The following is a 20,663-nucleotide window of genomic DNA, read 5'->3' as shown; positions in this document are numbered from 1 at the left end:
TCCACTTTATACGAGAATCCACTGGCTGCGCGCTCGCAGGTCCAAATTTTGATTTTGTTCACAGCAAGGGGTCCAAGGATTTATTTCCCACTCTCGCGTAAATGATATGCAGCGGGACCCTTTCAATTACTTTTAAAACGCACGCGGGACGCCGCGCGCAGACACCGCCGCTCCTCTGCTGCTGGAAATGAGGCTCCGAGTAGCAGCTGAAATTTTGAAGTGCAGGACGGTATTGGATGAAATCACATAAACGGCAAAAAAGCAAGTGTAATGGTGCATAATTGGTTCTCTAATAGCATTACACAAGGATAATAGCCTGTTATGGCCCCCTGCACTATTAAGTGCTTCCCTGGCGTAGAACGTTTATGATATTAAGAGGGGAATATAATGATATTTTAGTTATTAAATGCGTGTAATTAATTTATGCACTGCTGAAAATAAAGTTGGTGTTATCGTCAAAATGCATCGGAAACTGGGGGACGAGCTCTGTATAACTTCCTGACATTTGTATTATTATTATACGAAACGGAGATATATTTAGATTGAGAAAACCAATAGATCAAGTGATTTCTACGATCTTGAGAGGCTGAATGGGAGAGATGAGAGTGAGTGTATTACAGCAGTATATGTGCCAGCTGAAATGAGTGTCATAAAGCGCTGTCTTTAGAGTGCATGTGCTAGTGAACAATTGCTGTTTTTAATTTTTAACTAACAGAATAATTGTGTGCGCACGAGGCCTCGTAAGAAAATAAAAGAAAAAGAAAAACTTTCAGCACCATGGTCAGCGACAGGACTGCTCGCGCACAAATATCCACCATTAAAAAAAAAAGACAACTTTTGGTTAATAGACTACAAACGAATAAGTAAAATACTATTATTCTGAGCCCATGCATTAACGACTAGGCTACATAAACGAATAAAGTTTTAATGAGGTCGGAAACAGAGCACTGAATAAATTCATAAACTCAATCTGTTGTTTTCTTTTATATTGTTTCAAACAAGCATTTTCACAGTTAGTTCTTTTAATGATTCATTCGCTCTAGTTTGAAGAGAAAAGTATTTACACAAAAGCACAATTTAATTATTATTATTATTTATTTTATTTTTACAATTGAAGAGGTCGGTTTGTTTTTCATTGGTTGTGTACTAAATCGCGCTGACAAACAATATAAGACGAACTCTAATTTCTGACACATTAACTTACAAGAAATAAAACCCTGTCCCTGAGAGCCCATGGCATTGTGATTAATGTGCAACAACAGAAAATCATTGTTCCTTTCAAAATGAGCTCAGATAAGCCCTCATGAGGTGGTGCATCTTCCGGCTCATCATCTAGTGATGCATTAAATTTCCTAGATCAAATTAATAAAATGTACTAAGGAGTTGATGTAAAGGATGATGTTTATTGGGTAACTTTTAATGAATACATTTAATTGTTCAAACGTATAACAGTATTCCCTAAACTCCATCACTGGCTTTACACATTGCAATTACATTAAATCTCATTTGTTCCCAATGAACAAACATTAAATGGGAAGTAGAGGTAGATACTCTCAAGACATTAAATAATGTTGGCTATAACTTTCAAAGCCACCTATACTCACTAAAACGTCATGTAAACAATTTGGCACCAAGCACCTTTAGGGTGGAAGCACTATATAAATGTACATTTTCCATTATTAAAAAAGATTACAATAGTATTGCAATGGTATTGCAATAGTATTATAATATAGTACAGCAAAACAAATACTGGTCTCATAGTTACCTGACCAACACAGTTTTCAGGAAATTTCCAAGTTCAAGTAATTTCCAGGAATTTTACAAAAACAAAGAAAAAACAGCAAGAGACAATTCTTTTCATACAATAGGAGTGTTTTACAATAATAGGGCCAATACAATTCTTTTTTTGTACTTTTTATGGCCAACCTGGAAAGTTCTGGAAAGTTTATTGAAATTAATTGCATTTTCACATTTCGTAATCTTTTAATATGCTCCGCTCCGTTTACCTGAAGTCAGCTTTAAGCTTCCACATCCCTTCCTGCCCGGAAAGTCTGTGGAACTCACAAATATTTCTCAGCAGTTCTCTGAACACTGGTGTTTGTGTGGAAGTGAGTCTTGGGGTGAAGTACTCCAGGATCTCCTTGGTGCTCGCCTGGCCATCCACCTGAGCTTGGAAGGCCACAAAGTTCCTCAGGTCGACCAGAAGCTCATCGTGTTCAGTAGGAGTCACATGCATGGCGGCAGACTGAGTCTCTCTCTCTTCCTCTTCCTCATCCTCTTGTCTTTGTGGTTGATTGAGGTGATTCCTGGCTCTCATTCTAGCGAGAAGAGAGGATGAGGAGAGAGAAGCGGATTCCTCCTGTGCTCCATCGCCGCTGAAGTGAGCAGCAGATCCTGGCTTCTTCACCACTGACTTCTTTATAATAGCTGCATCCTATATTAAAAAAAAACTTGCTTAACATCATTTATTATTTTATCGCGGGTTCACAGGATATTGTACCCATATAGACGTACCTTGCATTTCTCTGCTGCTTTTCCCGTTGTTCCAGATGACTGAGAAAGAAGTGAGTTTTTCTTCTGTCCAAACCTTCTCCTAAGAGAAAAATGTATGTTAAAACAGCCTTATTTTATCATTGACATTTTATAATATTACAAGACACATAATATTGTTCAGTTAAAATTAAAGGGTAAGTTTACCCAAAAATGAAAATTCTGTCATTGATTACTCACCCTCATGTCGTTCCAAACCTGTAAGACATTTGTTCATTTTCTGAACACAAATGAAGATCTTTTTAATGAAATCTGAGAGCTTTCTGTCCCTCCATTGACAGTCTACGCAACTACCACCTTCAAGCCCCAGAAAGGTAGTAAAAGCACCATAAAAGTAATCCATGTGACTCCAGTGGTTTAACCTCAATTTTATGAAGTGATGAGAGTTTTGTTTGCGCAAAAAAACCCAACATAAGTACTTTATTTACAAAATATAATCTTCAACGCATGATCAACCCTAACGCAACGTCTGCTCTCACATCAACACAACATATATGCGTAGTGGCATATATTAATTTGTGTTCCGAAGATGAATGAAAGTCTTACGGGTTTGGAACGACATGAGGGTGAGTAATTAATGACAATTTTCATTTTTGGGTAAAATAACCCTTTAAAGGAGACGTACTTGACTGGAGGTGGGGTTGCTGTCGTAGACCCTCTTGAGAAAGGCAGCCTGCAGTTTTGCCTGGAGACCTTCAGAGCTCTCAGCGCATCCTTCGCCACCCTATTGGCCTCAGCTTCCACAAGTACATAGTCAGGGTTCGATGACTCCATGATGCTGTCATGCTTCATGACACTGTGTATCCCTGATTTTTTAAAGAGTTTGGCTAGAACATAATCGTCACTCTTTTTCTCATTTTTTCTCTCCTCCTCCTCTTCCTCCTTTTTGTATCTCTTTTTCTTCACCAGGTGAGAAATACGGCAGCCCTCAAACCTGACATCCTCAGAGTGCTTGCGTTTTTTATGCTTACGCTTGGGTCCGTCTGAGGGTAACGTGTCCTTTTCTGGCATTTCACAGTGCTTTTTCTTCTCTCTGTGCTTTTGAGGGCTGTTCGTAGAAGAAAGATCTTTACTAGTGCTGTTTGTCAAACGGTCAGCAATGTAATGAGGTTCAAGGTTATTGTTCGGTGGCCCAGAAGCACTGTTGTTTGAGAGACCGTTGACTGAGGTAGCGTTTCTGTTTCCTGATAGAGATGAGGAATCTTGCTCTTCAACGCAAAATGCAGATGAATGAGACAGTGATGGTCTCAAGGTCCCCTGAGATGGACGAGAGATCTTGTGTCTTTTTGGAACCTGCACATCTGATCCTGTGCCTATGAAAAAAATACAACACAATTCAGAAGAGTTCTGTACTGTATCTACAAATGGACATCTTTGTATCTTATTTACCCCTGAAAGCTGCATTGTAGTACTTTAAGGGTTCATATTATTACTCTAAGTTAATAATATACACCCTTTTAGGAGTAGATAAGGTACAAAGTTGTCCCTTTAAGGGTACTGCCCCAGTAACAAGCTGTTGTACCACTAAAATGTAAAATTTTAGCATTTGTTTTTCTGACAGTGTACCAAAAATGTTTTTTGTACATTGCCTGATTTTAACACATCTCCTCTTTGTCACATCAGCCAAATGAACAGAGCATTTCTTACAATGAAAATATGCTCAAATGGTTAACATATCCATGAATTACCTGCAAATATTGCACTGGTTTCTGTTCCCTGGGAGCCGTCAGGATTGCTCAGCGTGAAAAGTTCATAAATGTCGTTAGACTTGAAAAAACGTCTCTGCTTAGGATCTTTTAGCACTCGGTTGGTGAGAAACTGTTTGAAGATTTGTCTATAGAAAGAGACAAGAAATACTGTAGTTGTTTTTTTAATCGCCATTAAGATACACTCTAGCCCCACATTTCCTGAATTATTTCCTTTATAGCCTAAACACTGACATGCCAAAATCTCACCCTGCTGGATGGTTTATCAGTTTAACAAATGCAGGTTAGTTTGAAATTGCAAAATTAATATGCCAACAATCCCACTCTTCGCGGTGTTTCGAAATTCCCATTGCCTCCCTACAAATAACCCAGTAGTCTACGACAGCCTTTAGCGACCAATTAGCGAATTTGTGTTGATATCTAATTAAAAAAATAATGCATTTCAATTACTGTCTATTGAGCTCCTGCAGACAGAAGTAGGACATTATGGATTGTAATAGTCCTCCTCACCATTACCAGCTCCATCTCAATGCCCAGTCCCAGGAAACTAACCTGTGGTAAATCTTCTCCTCAATAGTTCCAGCTGTCAGCAGCCTGTAAACCGTCACCTGCTGTTTCTGCCCGATCCTCCAGGCACGCTCACGAGCCTACAGGAAGAGGTCAATAGTTCAGATCATTACCGATCAGCAGTGCATGCTACAAGCATCAGGTACAGCAAGAACATGCGTTTTGGATGTGAAATACAGCTTTGGCAGACCTGAGTGTCTGTGCTAGGGTTCCAGTCTGGGTCGTAGATTACAACCCGATTTGCTCCAGTCAGATTGACTCCCAAACCTCCAACTCTTGTTGTCAGGAGGAAGACGAAGATGTCCTTGTTCTGTAAAAAGGGGGGGGGGAACAACTGATTAATAAGTTGGTTCAAAAGCACCATTACCATCACAGAGAGCATAAAACATGCCCTGCTATCTCATATTTACCTGGTTGAACTGAGCAATGAGAGGCTGTCTGGACCCAATGGTAGTGGTGCCATCCATTTTGAGATAGGAGAAGCCATTCTCCCTCACGAACACCTCCAAGATCTCCAGCATCTGTGTGTGTGTGGGAGAAAGGGTTTCAGACAGAGCATAAAGAACAGGATTAGTGCTAATAGGATTAAGTGAGATTAATATTACATGTACAGAAGTACCAACTGTGTGGGTTTTAGGTTCTCTCTGAAGCCAAATCTCATTTCTATTGAACAAAGACAGCTGGGTCCTGACAGACACCCTACAATGCAATAAGATCTCCTAATGAATTCTATTAGAGGGCAAAATGACATAATAACTTTATTGGTCCTTTAGTGGTTCTGCTGGAGATGGTGAGAGTGCAGCTTATCCATCAATACTGTGGGTTTATTCGCACTTCTTTACTTCAGCGATGGCCTGATGGATCTATTTATGTGAATTTGGCTGAAATCACCGAATCACATCTTTGCTGTTGTGCATTTTGTCTATCCTTCTTTTCGCCGTTCCTTTCTTACTGACCTGTCTGGATTGGGTGAAAAGCAACACTCGGTGTCCCTGTTTGAACCACAGGCGCAGCAGTGACTCCACCACAATCATTTTCCCAGAGCGTTTCCAGTAACCGAAGTGCTCCTCCTCGGTCAGCTGGTCATCAGGGATGCCTCGGAGCAGCCGTGGCCCGCCTGTGAACAGATCCGGGTGGTTGCACATCTTCCTTAGAGCTATGAGGCCTGAGAAGACCTAGAACCACAGGGTGGGGGATTGAGATTAATACACCGGATGGATATGTTAATACTTTTAATGGAGGGAGAAAAACAATTCTCTCTTTCCATGTAAGAAATAGGAAACACAAATCTTAATATTAATAAACTTGGTTAATTTAATGAAGGTAATTGACCAGAGCAAAGTAAAGTCTCTTCCTTGAAGTAAATGCAGCAGTCTTTGCATTATATATGTGGCTTAATGGAGTTTGTGACCACATAAGAGGGGTTTGTAAACTGCTCTGCAACCCACAGCTTTTGTCTACTCAAAACACATTTAGAGCATTGTGATGAATAGTTTGTATAAAGGAGCTTTTCCTTGCTGTGACACTTTGCACATAAAGAGAGTCAATAGTTCACAATGACTATTTTTTTTATGCAACAAGGCAAGCATCTTCACAGGTGTGTAAGGCTGACAAATTTGCCAATTAAACAGATTCTGCATCATTGTGATGAGGTAATTTACAGTAAATCAAACGTATCTGTACACATTAGAATAGTACAAGTCCAGTTTTACATATTTCATACTTTCTCCATTTCACATTGGTGTTAGCATAACAATTTGCGTGAAAAAAAGTTAAATTAAATTTTAGCAAGTTTGTACTAGTAGTTTGACCTATGTTTGCTTTTATGAGAGCTGTGCGAGCTACACAAGTTCCTTTAAAACCTGTTGATCATGTTGTCCTGGATAACTTGACAGAATTATCATTTTTATTGACCAAGAAATAATGGCAAATCATACAATCATTCTTATTTATTTTACATGATAAAATGCCTTAAAATACTAAAACTTTATTTTTAGGTTTAAATTAGATTTTGAATCCCACTATGGATTGGAGTGTTCAAACATCCCACTATATAAATTCAAGAAGCTCTCTAAATGTTTTTTTCTTTACACTCTTTTAAACAAGCACAATTGTGTTTAAAAAATAGCAGTACAACATCAGTAACCTGATGAACGATTGTTATTAATAGTAGTGATATTTCTGCATTGCAAAAAATGTACTTGTAGATGTAATAGTGTAATGGAAAAACAACAAACCCAACTGTCATGACATTTGATTTGATTAAAAAGTTGATTGGTGAGGGGAAAATGTATAAAAAAAGCAGCAAATTATAGGATGCTCAGCTAAAATGTTCTCAAATGCTTTAAAATGGCAACAAAAACCTGAAACACGCAGAAGTAAATAACTTCAACCCCATTGGTGACATTAAAACTCACAGGAACTGTGGAATGTAGTTTGTTAATGGCTGAAATACCTGTTTCTAGGTGCCAGAAGTTGATTGACTCGATGCAACGCAGATACACAGAAGTTATCAAAAACAATGGTTATGTAACTAAATATTAGTTTAGTAATTTAAAGTGAAGTCAACACTATTATTATTATTTTTTGAACAGATTAATAATCCTTTTCTTTGCTTCCTGTAAAAGAATAACGCAGACTTGATAAGCTTTAATTTGGAATTGAACGTGTAATGTTTTCAGTACATTTGAAATATGGAAATAAAAGCTATTGAAAGATATTTGCACTTTATTCACTTTTATTAATACACTGCTATTTATTTGAACACAACTGTATGTGAACATATAATGATAGGGGATGTCACCACTCTCAAGTGGACTGAATAATGAATAAGGCTTTTTACATAGTGGGGAATAGAAGATCATCAATTTTGAGCAATCACACTGGTGTTTTACACATGTATCCCTTACATGCATGTCTCCATTCAGAATTTGATAAACCTCTTTGGAGTCCAAAAAAGTCTGGTAAACCTGCCGCTGATCTTCCGTTAATCTGCAGAACAGGACCTGTTTGGACAATAAAACATTATGGCCTGTAATTGAGTTGATGTTTGGCTTGTAGTCAACATATATTTGATTATTCAACACTAGGAAGTTTCAATGTTTCAAGCTTGATGCTTTGACTTTCTTTGGAACTACTTTTTCAGATAAAACAATATGAACTAACTGGCCAAACTGTGCCTAAAATGCAAGTGATGCTGTCATGCAAGGAATACAAAGATAACTAGTTGAGTATAGATTCACGTCTTTTAAGTATTGCATGGTCACCTGTTCGTTTTTGTCAGGTAAAGAGAGGTTTGCTTTCACATCAGCCTTCATTCTCCTCAGCAGGTAAGGGTTAATCGTGTCACGAAGAACACAAGCACATTTATAGGCTGTCTGGACCTGAGGATTATAAATAAAACAGATAAATCCATTTGTGACAACAAAAATATTAAGCAGCACAACACTGATAATAATAAGCAATGATTCTTTAACACCAAATCAGTATATTAGAATGATTTCTGAAGGATCATAATAATGTCTCTAAAAATCAGAGTAATGTCTGCTGTAAATGAAGCTTTCTCATCACAGGAATAAATTACATTTTAAAATACATTAAAATAGAAAACAGTTATTTATATAATATATATTTTTATAAAATATATGCAGCTTTGGTGAGCATAATAGACTTCTTTCAAAAACATTAAATAATCTTACAGACCCCAAACTTACAGTAGTGTACATGTTTGAACTTTTTGCACGCAAACACACCCACTAAAATATATTTATGTTTATGTTTTTGGCTAATTAACAAGCATCCACTTCAATACATTTTATGAAAGCCAAATAAATGAGTGTGTCCTGAGGCATGTCAACAGCCGCTTGTTCTCTTTCTCTCCTCCTATCAGCAGATTGACACATTAAAGATTCATAAGAGTGCTGCTGGACTCCAGAGGGGGGCTACACTCTTTTATCAATAATGTTCTCCTGATCCAGCGTTAGGCCAAATGCCATTTAGCTGTAATTTAAAGGGGTTCGCAGATCAAAAGTAAGCCTGCAGTGGAACCACAACACTGCAGGGCATACAACGAGCCCAGATTAGGGCCCATTTGAGAGGACAAAAGAGAGAGAGAGAGAGAGAGAGAGCAAGAGTGAGACAGAGAAGCAGAGGTTAGATGTGTGAATAAGTAGTGATACAGCATATGCTTCATAATAGAGCTGGCTGCAAAAGAGCTAAAGACTTAATGTTTCAATTTTTAATTTCTTTTTTTTTTAAACTTTTAAGTTTTTCACCATTTTTAAAGACCCCTTTGTTGTGTCTGCAGAGTTATTGTGTAGCCACTAGATGTCTGTGCTTGCTTCTTTATTTTATTACAAGACATACAAACATCACACCATTTATTTTTCCCTAGTTCGTTTTAAATGGTCCTGCAATGTGAAAGAATATTTGTACTTTTAAAAATAAATTTGTCTCTGAATTAATATACGGTCATATACAAGCCGCATGCATAATTATAAAAGAATTAGATACATGTTGTTTAAAAGGCTCTTAAACCTTTCTATAATATCAAAATGTTTCTTTTTTTACAAAAAGAACTCCAGAACTCTGAAACACATACTTTTAAAGTAGAATGTCAAACACACACACACACACACACACGAGATTGCACATGATTTGAATTAGTGCACAGGACAGACGTTAGTTAATGTTTCATATATTTTTGGTGCAAAGAAATATGTACAGCATAAAGTGTGTAAATTCTAATTGCAAGATTGTAAAGTCTTCTCTCATTTCTCAAATGAATATCCATTAAAAGAAAATGTATGAACGTATGAGGCTGGTCAGCAGGACTATGCAGACAGCTGGGAAAGGAGAGAGCACCATGAGTCAGGGGTTAGCTATCTTCAACCATTTAATAACATTAATAATTAGTAAAGGTTTTTATTATTGGCAAAGGAAACATCAATAGCCTTTTAAAGCAGTTCGGAAATGAAATCCATAAAGTAAGTGTGCTATTAAAAAGGTTTCCTAATAATGGCACATCTACATTCCATTCACCATGCAGCCATCAGTACGCTGTTAGAAGGTTTTTATATGCCTTTGAATTAATACAGGCACTTCCATCTCCGTGTAATATACAGTGTGTTCTGCGTTCATTACGCCGTTATATTTGATGTAAATGATAGGTTTATATATGAATAATAAGAGAATTTTAACTGCACTGATCAGTAAGCTCTGGGTGATGAGTGGTTCACCTGAACTGCAGACGCATTAGAGTATCCTCCCATGGTAATGGGCACAGAGAACTGCTCCATGAAGACGGGCAGGGTCCCCAGCTTCCCTGGAAACACAAAGTCAAAGAGCGACCACAGCTCTTTGAGGTTGTTCTGCATGGGTGAGCCCGAGAGGATGAAACGGTGGGGTGTCCGGAACTGTGTACAGGGAAAAAAAAGAAGAAATCAGTGATAATCCTTCATAATAAGATGTAAGTTGATCAAGTAATCAAAATAGTTTTGGAAGCCTACCTGTGCAAGCGGTCAGATACTACTTGACAGTGAAACCCCGTTTAAGATGGATTTGGTTTTAAAGCTCCATTAGCTTCAGTTTATTCAATACCAAATCAAAGTGTTGAGAAATTTCCAATTGATTTTTTAAATAAAGCGATCAATAGCTCTGGCGCTCATTTAACTTGATGCAGACTGAACTAAGTTAATTTCGAAAAGGTCAACTAGTTTTACCTGCGTGCTTTGTGAAAACCGCAAGTCTTTATTTGACAGCTTGATTGTAAAATCCAGGAAAAATCTCTGAAAAGAAAGCAACGGTCACCTGCTTGCATGCCATAGTCACCCCAGCGTTGGGGTTCCTAATCTTGTGGCCCTCATCCAGGATGACGTAATGCCAGTCGTACTTCTGGATGTAATCTTGCATAATGCGTATGTATGAGTAGGAAGTGATGAGGATGCCGTGACCTGCCACTATTTCCGGGATGAGCTTCTCCTGAAAATAAGGAATAAAGTAAAACCGGAAAGTAAACTCACTCGCACAACAATGTCTTTTTTGGCTGTTAATTAAATTGAGGAAATTGCAATAGGTTGAGGGTATCAGGCCCCTGGCGATAGCGTCTTCATCAGAACGACGAGTCTATACGTCTGCTTTGACGTCTCACATGAACGGTCTCAAGAGTGTTCCAATTATAGACGTGCAAAGCGACTAACCTCTGTTCCCAACCCCCCCCCTCCACATTTTTTTTTTTTTACTTTGTAGCCAATTAATCAGGTACATCTGCTCTACAGGAGTGTTAGTGTTAGCGTGAAGGCGGTATCATTAGGTGCCAACGCTGCATAAACGTTCCTCTGTCTCTCTCCCACAAGCTCTTGAGACCAACTCTCCACCTAGAGGGCAAAGCACGGACTGCCAGACAACAACCCCCATTAATCACTGTGTCAGGCAGGATGGGGAGGGGGGCAGTGAAGACCACTCACAGTAAACACTTCACAGCCGCCCCACAGCAGCTCCTGCTACCTTAGCTTTAATTAATTTAACATTTCCTTGGAGCCAATTCGACTCCACACACTAGGATATTTGCTGACAAGGGGAAAATCTCACGCTGGCATAAACGTTACAGGCCGAAGCGACACAGTTCATCTTAATCTAGTTGTCATGTTGCTTGTATAGAAAAGTTAGAGCATTGAGATTACATGTGTTGAGAGTAAACAAAACAGTTTACATTATGGAAGTCACAAGAATGGACATCCTCAGCTCCAGCAAAGCGTGTCTCACCTTTTTGCTGGTGAAGGAGCCCGTGTCGTGGAGGACAGCAACACGGAAAGGAGGCCACCATGTGTGGAACTCTTTCACCCACTGATGCATGACTGTAGCCGGACACACAATGACCGTGGGTCCCAGTCCAGCATACCTATAGGAGAAGGGAATGTGGTCACAACACTGGAGAAACTATGTTTTTACTAGGTGTTAATATGCAATAAGTCATCTGCTTGAAAAAAATAATAAAAAAAATAAAAAAATAATATATATATAAGAATTTTGGGTAAGAAAGTTTTTTTTTAATTAGAAATTAATAGGAGCTATTAATATATAGTAAATAGGAAAATAATACTATTCAGTAAGGATGTATTAAATTGATAAAAAGTGACAGTAGAGTTATAATGTCATAAAAGGAGTGTTTCATTTATTCAAATCAATGCTGTTCTTTTTACTTTTTTTATTTATCAAATTAGAATGATTTCTGAAGGATTATGTGAGACTGGAGAAATGGCTGCTGAGGAATTGTATATACACATGCATTAAAACACATACTATATACATACAAACAGTAAAACAGTGTGGGCCAATTCCTCACTGAATTGAATCCATCACAGCAGTTAGTGAATCATCATCTGACTCACTTACTGAACAAGTTACATTACTTTCAGTGATGTCATCCTTATCGAAATGAGGGTAAGTTTTGTGTCAGTATAATTACTGGCTGATTGTCCATTTTACATTTTGGAGAAATCCTAAAATGTTTTACTTGCAATTACACATTAAACTTTAAGGTGATGAACCCCATGAGCTTACACCACAGCTGTTCTGGTCTTCCTCTCCATGTGAGTGTTCACTAAAGAAATGAACTGAAAAAACATGCACTAAATGGCTTTAGGAGCATTACAGCTTGATATGATATTCCGGATTGTGAAAGCCATTGATAGCGAGCCATAATTGAGTTTGCAAACAATCAATTTGCGGATGGGCGACGCCAGACAGCTTATTGACCAGCCAGGAGGGCCTCCACCCCGAGAGTGTTTGGCAAGAAAAGCAAAAAAAGTAAAAAGGCACTACCTTAAACGTGTTTAATTACATGTTTCATGTTTCATTTTCCACCCTCCCCTCCCAACAAGCAGTCTCTATTTCATGTCACGTCCTTGTTTCTCCTTTGATGTCGCCACTAAGAGAATTAGAGGAATATCATAATTGAAACGTCTTTAATAATTCACGCCAAACCTCTCTCCACCAGAAATCCAGCTGCTGAAATATTCATCGCAATCGAGACTTTGAGTCTGGGAGGGGTGGGGGAGACAGCCGACGTCTGTGTTTATGTGTGCTCGTGTTTATGAGTGTTTGTACACATGTATGGGTGCATGGTGGACTCAATGGCTGATGATGATGAGCGTGTTTTGGAAAAGAAGAGACTCAAAGCACAAAGACAGAATGAAGAAAACAAGAAAAAGAGTGAGAGAAGGTATAAATACTATGGAAGTTATTATATTATATAAATATAAATATTATATATATATATATATATATATATATATATATATATAAATATAAAGGAATACTATTTCCACCTCAGACAAAGATATTAAACTATATCTACGTAATTATAATATATAAATAATATGCAGTGTATAATTTTTATCCTTATATAGAAATGATTAATTACGTAGAAATTATTTGTATTCTGAGGTAGAAAAAGATTTTCATAAATTAAATTAGATAAATACAGTAAAAGTCTACAAGCATGTAGTGTCCCTTGCCTGTAATTGGAGCCACGTGTTTTTAGCTTGCTGTAGCTCAGGCCTGCCAGGAAGGCAATTATCTGTATCGTCTTGCCCAGGCCCATCTCGTCTCCCAGAATGCCTCCTGCCTGCTGGCAGTGCAGTTCCCACATCCACCTGACACCTGTCTGCTGATACCTGGACAACAAAAGCAAACGTTTTGTCACACAAAACGCAGCCACAGCACAAACACAGTGGCTGATGAATTAATCATAGGGCCATTATCACTATTGATTCTGGATAAATGGGCCATAAGTGTTGCCCAATTGATGTGCTGTAAAACACATCCAGAACACAACAGCCTGAGTACTTCTTTCTAAGCCTAAAGCACTTCACAGCTCAGCTTTCAGGACTCATACATTTAAAATTGTGAGTAATTTTTGTACACATTTAATATTTCACATTGGCTGTGTCCAAAAACTTAGGCAGCTGACTTGTTGCCTCGCTGCTTTATCAGGCGATGACTTTGCAGGCAACATTTGCACCTCGCGAAACTGATTTCGGAGAGACTTCGAAAACGTAATGGCAAAGGTAATGATCCACAGAAGAAAAAAAAAAAGTGAGAGCTTTGGTAAAAACTAAGAATATTTAATTACTACAATAGTAATTTCTCACTATAAATGACATAAAAAGTTACGGAATGGAATGCACAGGATTGTGGGATATCAAAGGCAGCGAAAGATACATCTATGCTGCCTTTAAAAATCAATCAGATGAAGGTATCTCAGGAGACAAGAAATGAAGCTAACACTGGATTCAGGCGGGCCGTGATGCCTTCTTACCCTGGAACGCATCCTCCGAAGGCAGCATTTTTTAACTTTCGGACACAGCCATTGTATGTGTATGTGTAAGTTATTGATTGTTTTCTTTCACTATGTGTGATTTGTGCGAGCCATACTTGAAGAGTTTCTTCCAAAGGAAACCAGGCACTTTATATCCTTCATCAAACTCCGCTTCACTCTCCTCAGTCTCCTCTTCCCCTGCTTCTCTCTTTGCCTCTTTTTCTCGAAGTCTTTGCCTTTTCCACTTCCTGCAAGAAGACAAAACCACAACATTACCACTACATTTGTAATGCTCTCTTCACAACCGGCATCAGCTTGAAGCCTCTTGAAGCTGCACATAATCACAGTACATTCACCAAATAGGACTACAGAATCAAGAAGTTGAATCTAATGAATAAACCCGTTTACTTTACAGGGCTTTTTCTTTTTCAACTTAAAATTATTCGTTTCCAAATAATATCATGTAAAATAAATATAAATTTCATTGCATTGCATTCACTCATTTCCCATCTTTAAATGAAACGTGATGCAAGTGTGATATCATATATATTGGCTTTACATTGGCCTTTGACCACCTTGCACTCTAAGTTATCAGCATCGGCTATCATTCTAAAGTATAAATCTGTATTTTACAATTTTTTTCCTCATAAAGATTTAAAATAATGAAATGTGAAATTTTTTAATGAAATGTAATATAAGTGTGAAATACTGTATATATCAGATTTATAATGGCCTTCAGCAAGATATCAGCAAGGCCTTAAAAAATCCTTATCGTCCGACCACTAAGCACAAGGTTCAGTAGCAAAACGGCTTGAGTAGCCGTGCATCATCGTGTTAAAAAATAGAAACAGGCCACACACCGGTGTGGACACAGCGTCAAGCTAAACAACAGACCCCATCGAGACATTTCCCATGCTGAAGACTTCACATACCGTATTTGATTAACGATCTTCTCAAACTAAAACAAGTCTACTGCTGACATTTAAAATTTGACTCCGTTAAAGATGCCTCCAATGGGAAAGTCGGCAAGGTACAGTCAGGTACCAAAAGTCCCTGGCCTCGGTTTTTAATTTCCTAGCCAAAAAACTACAGACAGACAAAGGCAGAAACAGAAGAGAGAGTGAGAGCAAGAGCGAGAGACCTTTCCTTTCCTCTGCCCCTCACTCCAGCAGGCCAGATTTAATTGACCCACTTCTGGCTTCAGGGAAAGCTACAGCAGTTAGTGGTAGTGTCGTCAGAAAAGCAAATTAAGATTGATACAGACAATTAGGAGTTTGAGCTCCCCAAGAAAGGAACGGAGAGAGGAGTGTAGGGAAAAAAATCCATCTTCATTTGGGGTTGGTCCTGTCACTCCGCAATGAAACTGTTCCCTTTATCTGGGGCTTCCGAGACTGCACTTGTAATTAAGTCAAGACTAAGCATTGGTTCAGTTAATTATGTTTTTTTCCCCCCTTTCCTCCACCACTCAGCATTGCTGTGCTTCACCATAGCAGCATTCACATTTAAACCAACCAGAGCAGGGAAACTATGGAGAGAGAAAGCATGCCAACTCAATTTGCTTACTATAAATACAAATGCATAAATCTTGTTAGGTTTGCTTCCATCTATTTGCACGTTAACACTGGAATAAATACATGCATACCATAATGAGAAAATATGAATAGGCATAGAATTTGCTTAGTCAAGGAACAGCAGCCAATTTCATCAGTGGATTAGGCTATCTGTTCTAGCATACATGCTAGGCAAAGTAACTAAACATATGAATGGCCTTTGACTGTAATGATTGTGACAGTTTAGGAAATGATGGATTCAGACTAAACTTACCTAATCCTTTGCCTGTAACACTCGATATCTCCATCATCTTTACATTTCTTGACTTTTCCGCCTTTCTGAGAGTCTTCATCCTCTGAGCTGCTAGGGATGTACTCGTCGCTCTCGTCCTCCTTCTTGGGTTTCCTGGTTTTGGCCTGGTTCTTCTTCTTGTACGGTTTAAGTTCGTATTCTTCATCTTTATCCACCCAGAACTCATCATCATCATCTCTCTCTGGTTCCTCAGGATCCATCAGCTCATCACTCGGGACGTACTCCGAACCCTCGCTATCTGACGTCTGTTCCCCATCGCCTTTCCTCCTCCTGGCTCGGGACGGCTCCTTCTCCACCTTGGGCCTAGCTTTGGGGTGAGCCCTCAAGGCGGTCCTCTGGAGCTTACGCATTCGCTTTTGGAGCTTCTTATCTTTGCTGGAGAGGGATCCGTTCTTTTGCTCTTTGCCATGCGTCGTCTCTCCTGAGAGCTTCTTGGTGATCTTCTTCTTTAAGATGGGTCTCTTCCTGCTATCCGCTAACATGGCTTGATCGTCAAGGTACTTGTCAAATCCTGAGTTCTCGCTGAGCATAACCTTCCGCGGCTCTTTCTTCTCTTGCTTTTGAGGGATCCGTGAACCGAAGGGGGTCATGTGACCTGTGCGGATGAGCTCTTCCCATTCGGACTCCTGAGCTGGCATAAGCATGCTGCCCAGAGTGGATGGGCCTGGTTCTAACAGAGACAAACAGAGTATAGATTAATACCACTATTGTCATGAAAGCATTTTAAAGCAAACAATCAAAGGAACACAACGAGAGAAATTAACTGGGTCACACTTTCCATGATACAGCCATTCTGTAACATTTTGTTAAAATGTGTTCACGGTGTTTTTTTAAGAATGAATGAATAAATAAATAACCTCTGAAAACACTGTACATAAAGCACTCCAAAATATTTAAACTGCATTAGAGAATTTATTGTGTTATCATCATTTTTTAAATAATTTTATATAATATTTAAAAGCAATAATTGTCAATATTATAATTTATTTGAACTGATTGAGCCAGTGGTCAAAAATGTCAAATATGCTGTGCAGTTTTATGTTTAGAAAACAATATATAGTGAAAATAAGATTTTTTTTTTAAAACAATCCCAAGGCGCCAGCGTTGCCCCTTAAAAAGTACCACTACTGGTCCCACAATAGCATATTAAAACAAACATCCAAGATACAGACATTCTGAAAGTGTATAATTTATGGCGCCCATGGCATATAAGCAAAGTGACTGTTCAGCAAGATCAAATGAGTATATGATGCATCAATGATAAAGCTAATAATGTATGTAAAGCTTCTGCAAAGGACTGTGCTTTAAACTTACCTTCATCATCCTCAATCAATAATTCTGCCTCAAGCTTCTGGATATCCTCTCCATCAAGAACAGCCTGCAATCTCTTCTGCTTGGCTCTGATCTTTTTTAACTGCTTCTCCTGTAAAAGATAACAGGCTTCTGAAGTATTGTGTGGTAAGGGTTTAAAAATAACAACAACAACAACAGTGTGTTATTGAAAATGACAAGCTCTTTTTTCGTTATGAATATAAAGTGTGTGTATATATGTATATATATATAGATAGATAGATAATGCTTTAAAACTGAGATGGCAGATCTAATAAAATTCCAACAACATAAAATCTATAGTGGAATAAGCTAAACCAAGCAAAAACAATTATAATAATAACAACAATCCAGCATATGCTCACCTTGTTCTCTTTTTGTCTTTTGACAGACTCAATTTTCCGACTGATGTCCTTGCTCGAGGCAGCATAAGGGGTTAACTGCTCTAAAATTTTGTTGATGTGCTTCAAAGCACTTGTACATGACCTGAAATACATTACAAGTCAATTACAAAAGGTGACATCACATTCCAGCACTGAGATTTCATTCATTGACAAATGTACATGTTCAGTGTTTCAAGATCAACAAAGGAAGCATAAATTCACCTGACGTCATCCAGTACGGACTCATATTCTTTCTCTGCCTCTGCTTTGGCCGCAGCCTGGTTGGCCTCCTGAATGGCCCTGTCCACCTGCTGCAACACACCTTGCTCGAGAACATCTTGGTCATATACATCCACTCCCAATCCCTGCAGCTCAGCAGCCTGAGAGTTGTGGTCCACTGATCGGATCTCCTGACGGTTGATGTGGAGTAGGGGCTGTGATTTTCTAGGATTCTGTGCCCCAACATTATCCGGACATGTAGCCGCTGGCTCTTCCTTACTGCTTCCTGGGATGGAAAGGCCATTGTCTTCTTGGACTCCAGGAGTAAGGGCACTGACAGGGCTGGACATGGGAGGCAGGGCCTGGTCCTTGTTACCTTCTACTGGCATTGTTAAGTAACTGTGAATAAGGAGGATCTAAGACTGTAACTTTGGACATATTTAATTAGACACCACAGTAAGAGTAGTATCATAACAGGGAAACTCTACAGTAATTGACAATGGCTTATGTATAGAATCATAGAGTATATATTTTTTCGTAGTTATCTCTATAAATGGTAAAACATATAGACTGAGCAATTACAGTCACTGAAGAACACAACAAAAGACAAACACAATGACTGAATGCTATAACAGCCTCGGTTTTCACAGTAACGCACAATAACAACGCGACAAATTGATTAATTTGAAGACAAATGTGGCTATGCTATATTTGATTATATCCTTTCTAAATAAAAATAAAACAATTTAAAGAGTGTTTTAAGCAATAGTATTGCTTATGTGCTAAATGCTAACTGCTAGCATATTATTATTGTCGTTTGTCCTCAACTTAACTCAGACTTTAAAAAAGCCCAGCAATAAACAACAAACCTTCACAACGACCCGACTCTTTCAAATGATTTATTCGTTTAACGTGAAATCCATTAAGATTCGTTGTTTCGTTGTGTACTACTATCTAGCATGTGAACTTGTTACACAATCAATGCATAATAAACTGTGAAGGAAGAGAGTTTAAGGCACCGTAAATGTCCCCGGCTGAGGAAACATGCCAAAATAAAAGTCGAGAAAAATTCCTCTGTAATTAGATCCTCTGCTTATTTGTGACATAAACCTCCGATATAATGATAAAACCTGGATGCATTTTTCTATAAATGTTTAGTGTGTTTTTCTTGAATGAATTAATGAAATGAATGAATTAATGAATGAATGAATGAAAACACAGAACACAAAACACTCCCGAATATTTAAATGTTATTGGAGCATTTATTGTGTTATCATAAATTGTGCAATATTTACATCTATTTTTGAATTTTACATTAATTTTATTTAATATTTAACAGTCATAATTGAAGCCAGTATTATCATTTATTTTAATTGATCGAATTAGTTGTCATAAATTGGCAATATGCTGTGGGATTTTTATATGTTTAGCAATGTATAGCGAAAATAAGTTTAAATTAAAAAAGTTAAATTAAAAAGTTAAATCTATAAAGAAAATATCTCTATGAAAACAAATTCCAAGGCGCCAACGTTGCGCTTAAAAAGTTTCTTATCATACAGCGCCCTCTTGAGATCAGAATTTTTACAATTCCTTCCATGAATTTACCATAGCAACCCTCTTGGTACCGTTTGATTTTTACAGTAGCCTAGCAACAGTAAACTTTATTAAGGGGTTGAACTTAATATCTAAAAACGATTTCTCTCTTGTTTAGTGTTGATTCGGTAGGTTAAGCAGGATCGTGGTTGAATACTGGTGAATGAACTGTAGATGGCGGAAGCGAGTTGCTTGATATTGCAAACTCTCAATCTCCAGTCACTAACTCCAAACTTCTAGAGCTGCAATCATTTGTGAAGTGCTGTCATATTTAAAGACAAAGGAAACATGGAGACGTTTGAAACCAAGCAGTAAAAGCCGCAAGTATCATAGTTTTACTCTGTTTTCCAGTCGTGTTTTTCCTCAATGTCCCGAGGAAAGAATGAGTGACAGTGTTTGTGACACATCAAAGCAAGCGATCAGGAAAACAGCCATTCCATAATACCATGTGCTTGGTGTGCACAACTTTGATACTGTAAAGTTATTACTTTTTTTTCCTGATGATACCATGCCAGCCAAATCCAATTGTTCTTAGACCTTGAGTTTGCTGCCAAAATGTTTCTTCCATATGACAGGTTTTCCATTCCCATATGTTTCCTTCTAAAAGCCTGAAGGAAATCATATTATATTTATAGCGTTGTGTCAACCTGGGATTACTGAGGTACTAACTGATATATCCAGTGTTTTATTAATATCCCCTTCTATGTGTTTATCATTAAATTGAATTAATTTTTATCTGCTATAGCCTACTTTCCTTATAGTCCCCATCATGTATGTGTATCACATGATTTTATTCTTATTTTTAGTAGTGTATCTTACTCGAAAAGTTAAATGAAATTTCTGTTTGAATTGATTGCAACAGTTTAAGGGGATTTTGAAGTGTCTGTTTTTGCAATAACGCCTCGTAATTGTGCAGAAATGCTACATAAGTTGCCAGTAAAAGACAAGACTTGATTGTAATCACAAATTATTTATTTCAATAACCCAAATCTAATAATAATAATAATAAATAAAAAAATATTACTTTAGAATAAGAAATTAATTATAAAAAAAGGTAAATAAAACCAACACCAAAAAGCAGATATGAAACGTATTTTCCCCCATTCCCATTTATTTTCAATTTGGGGTCATTTT

General features: G+C 37.9%; 1 protein-coding gene across 1 annotated transcript; it reads right to left on the bottom strand.

Annotated features, from left to right (window-relative positions):
- Nucleotides 1–1,383: 1,383 nt before the first annotated feature.
- On the bottom strand, nucleotides 1,384–18,934 carry ercc6 (excision repair cross-complementation group 6). Its single transcript, XM_084093889.1, has 20 exons — nucleotides 18,806–18,934; nucleotides 17,940–18,335; nucleotides 17,700–17,820; nucleotides 17,320–17,428; nucleotides 15,967–16,675; nucleotides 14,259–14,390; nucleotides 13,340–13,498; nucleotides 11,586–11,721; nucleotides 10,632–10,802; nucleotides 10,061–10,237; nucleotides 8,090–8,206; nucleotides 7,733–7,828; nucleotides 5,780–5,998; nucleotides 5,234–5,344; nucleotides 5,014–5,133; nucleotides 4,809–4,903; nucleotides 4,239–4,384; nucleotides 3,176–3,863; nucleotides 2,515–2,593; nucleotides 1,384–2,434 (listed from the first exon to the last, which is right to left on the bottom strand). The coding sequence occupies exons 2-20, from the start codon at nucleotides 18,323–18,325 to the stop codon at nucleotides 2,003–2,005; spliced, it is 4,203 nt and encodes a 1,400-aa protein (XP_083950015.1). The 5' UTR covers nucleotides 18,326–18,335; nucleotides 18,806–18,934; the 3' UTR covers nucleotides 1,384–2,002.
- Nucleotides 18,935–20,663: the final 1,729 nt, after the last annotated feature.

The sequence above is a fragment of the Abramis brama genome, assembly GCF_963993115.1.
Source record: "Abramis brama genome assembly, chromosome: 19".
Classification (NCBI taxonomy): Eukaryota; Metazoa; Chordata; class Actinopteri; order Cypriniformes; family Leuciscidae; genus Abramis; species Abramis brama.
The sequence above is the reverse complement of the archived record's forward strand: the minus strand, read 5'-3'. Positions and strand labels throughout refer to the sequence as shown.

What these genes read in the sequence shown, in the direction of transcription:
- ercc6 (XM_084093889.1), bottom strand. Translation starts at nt 18,325, where the DNA reads ATGCCAGTAGAAGGTAACAAGGACCAGGCCCTGCCTCCCATGTCCAGC. An exon ending in TACCTGACAAAAACGAACAG is followed by an intron (nt 7,829 to 8,089) that starts GTGACCATGCAA and finishes TTGTCCAAACAG; the next exon opens with GTCCTGTTCTGCAGATTAAC. An exon ending in AAGCAGCAGAGAAATGCAAG is followed by an intron (nt 2,435 to 2,514) that starts GTACGTCTATAT and finishes TTTTTAATATAG; the next exon opens with GATGCAGCTATTATAAAGAA.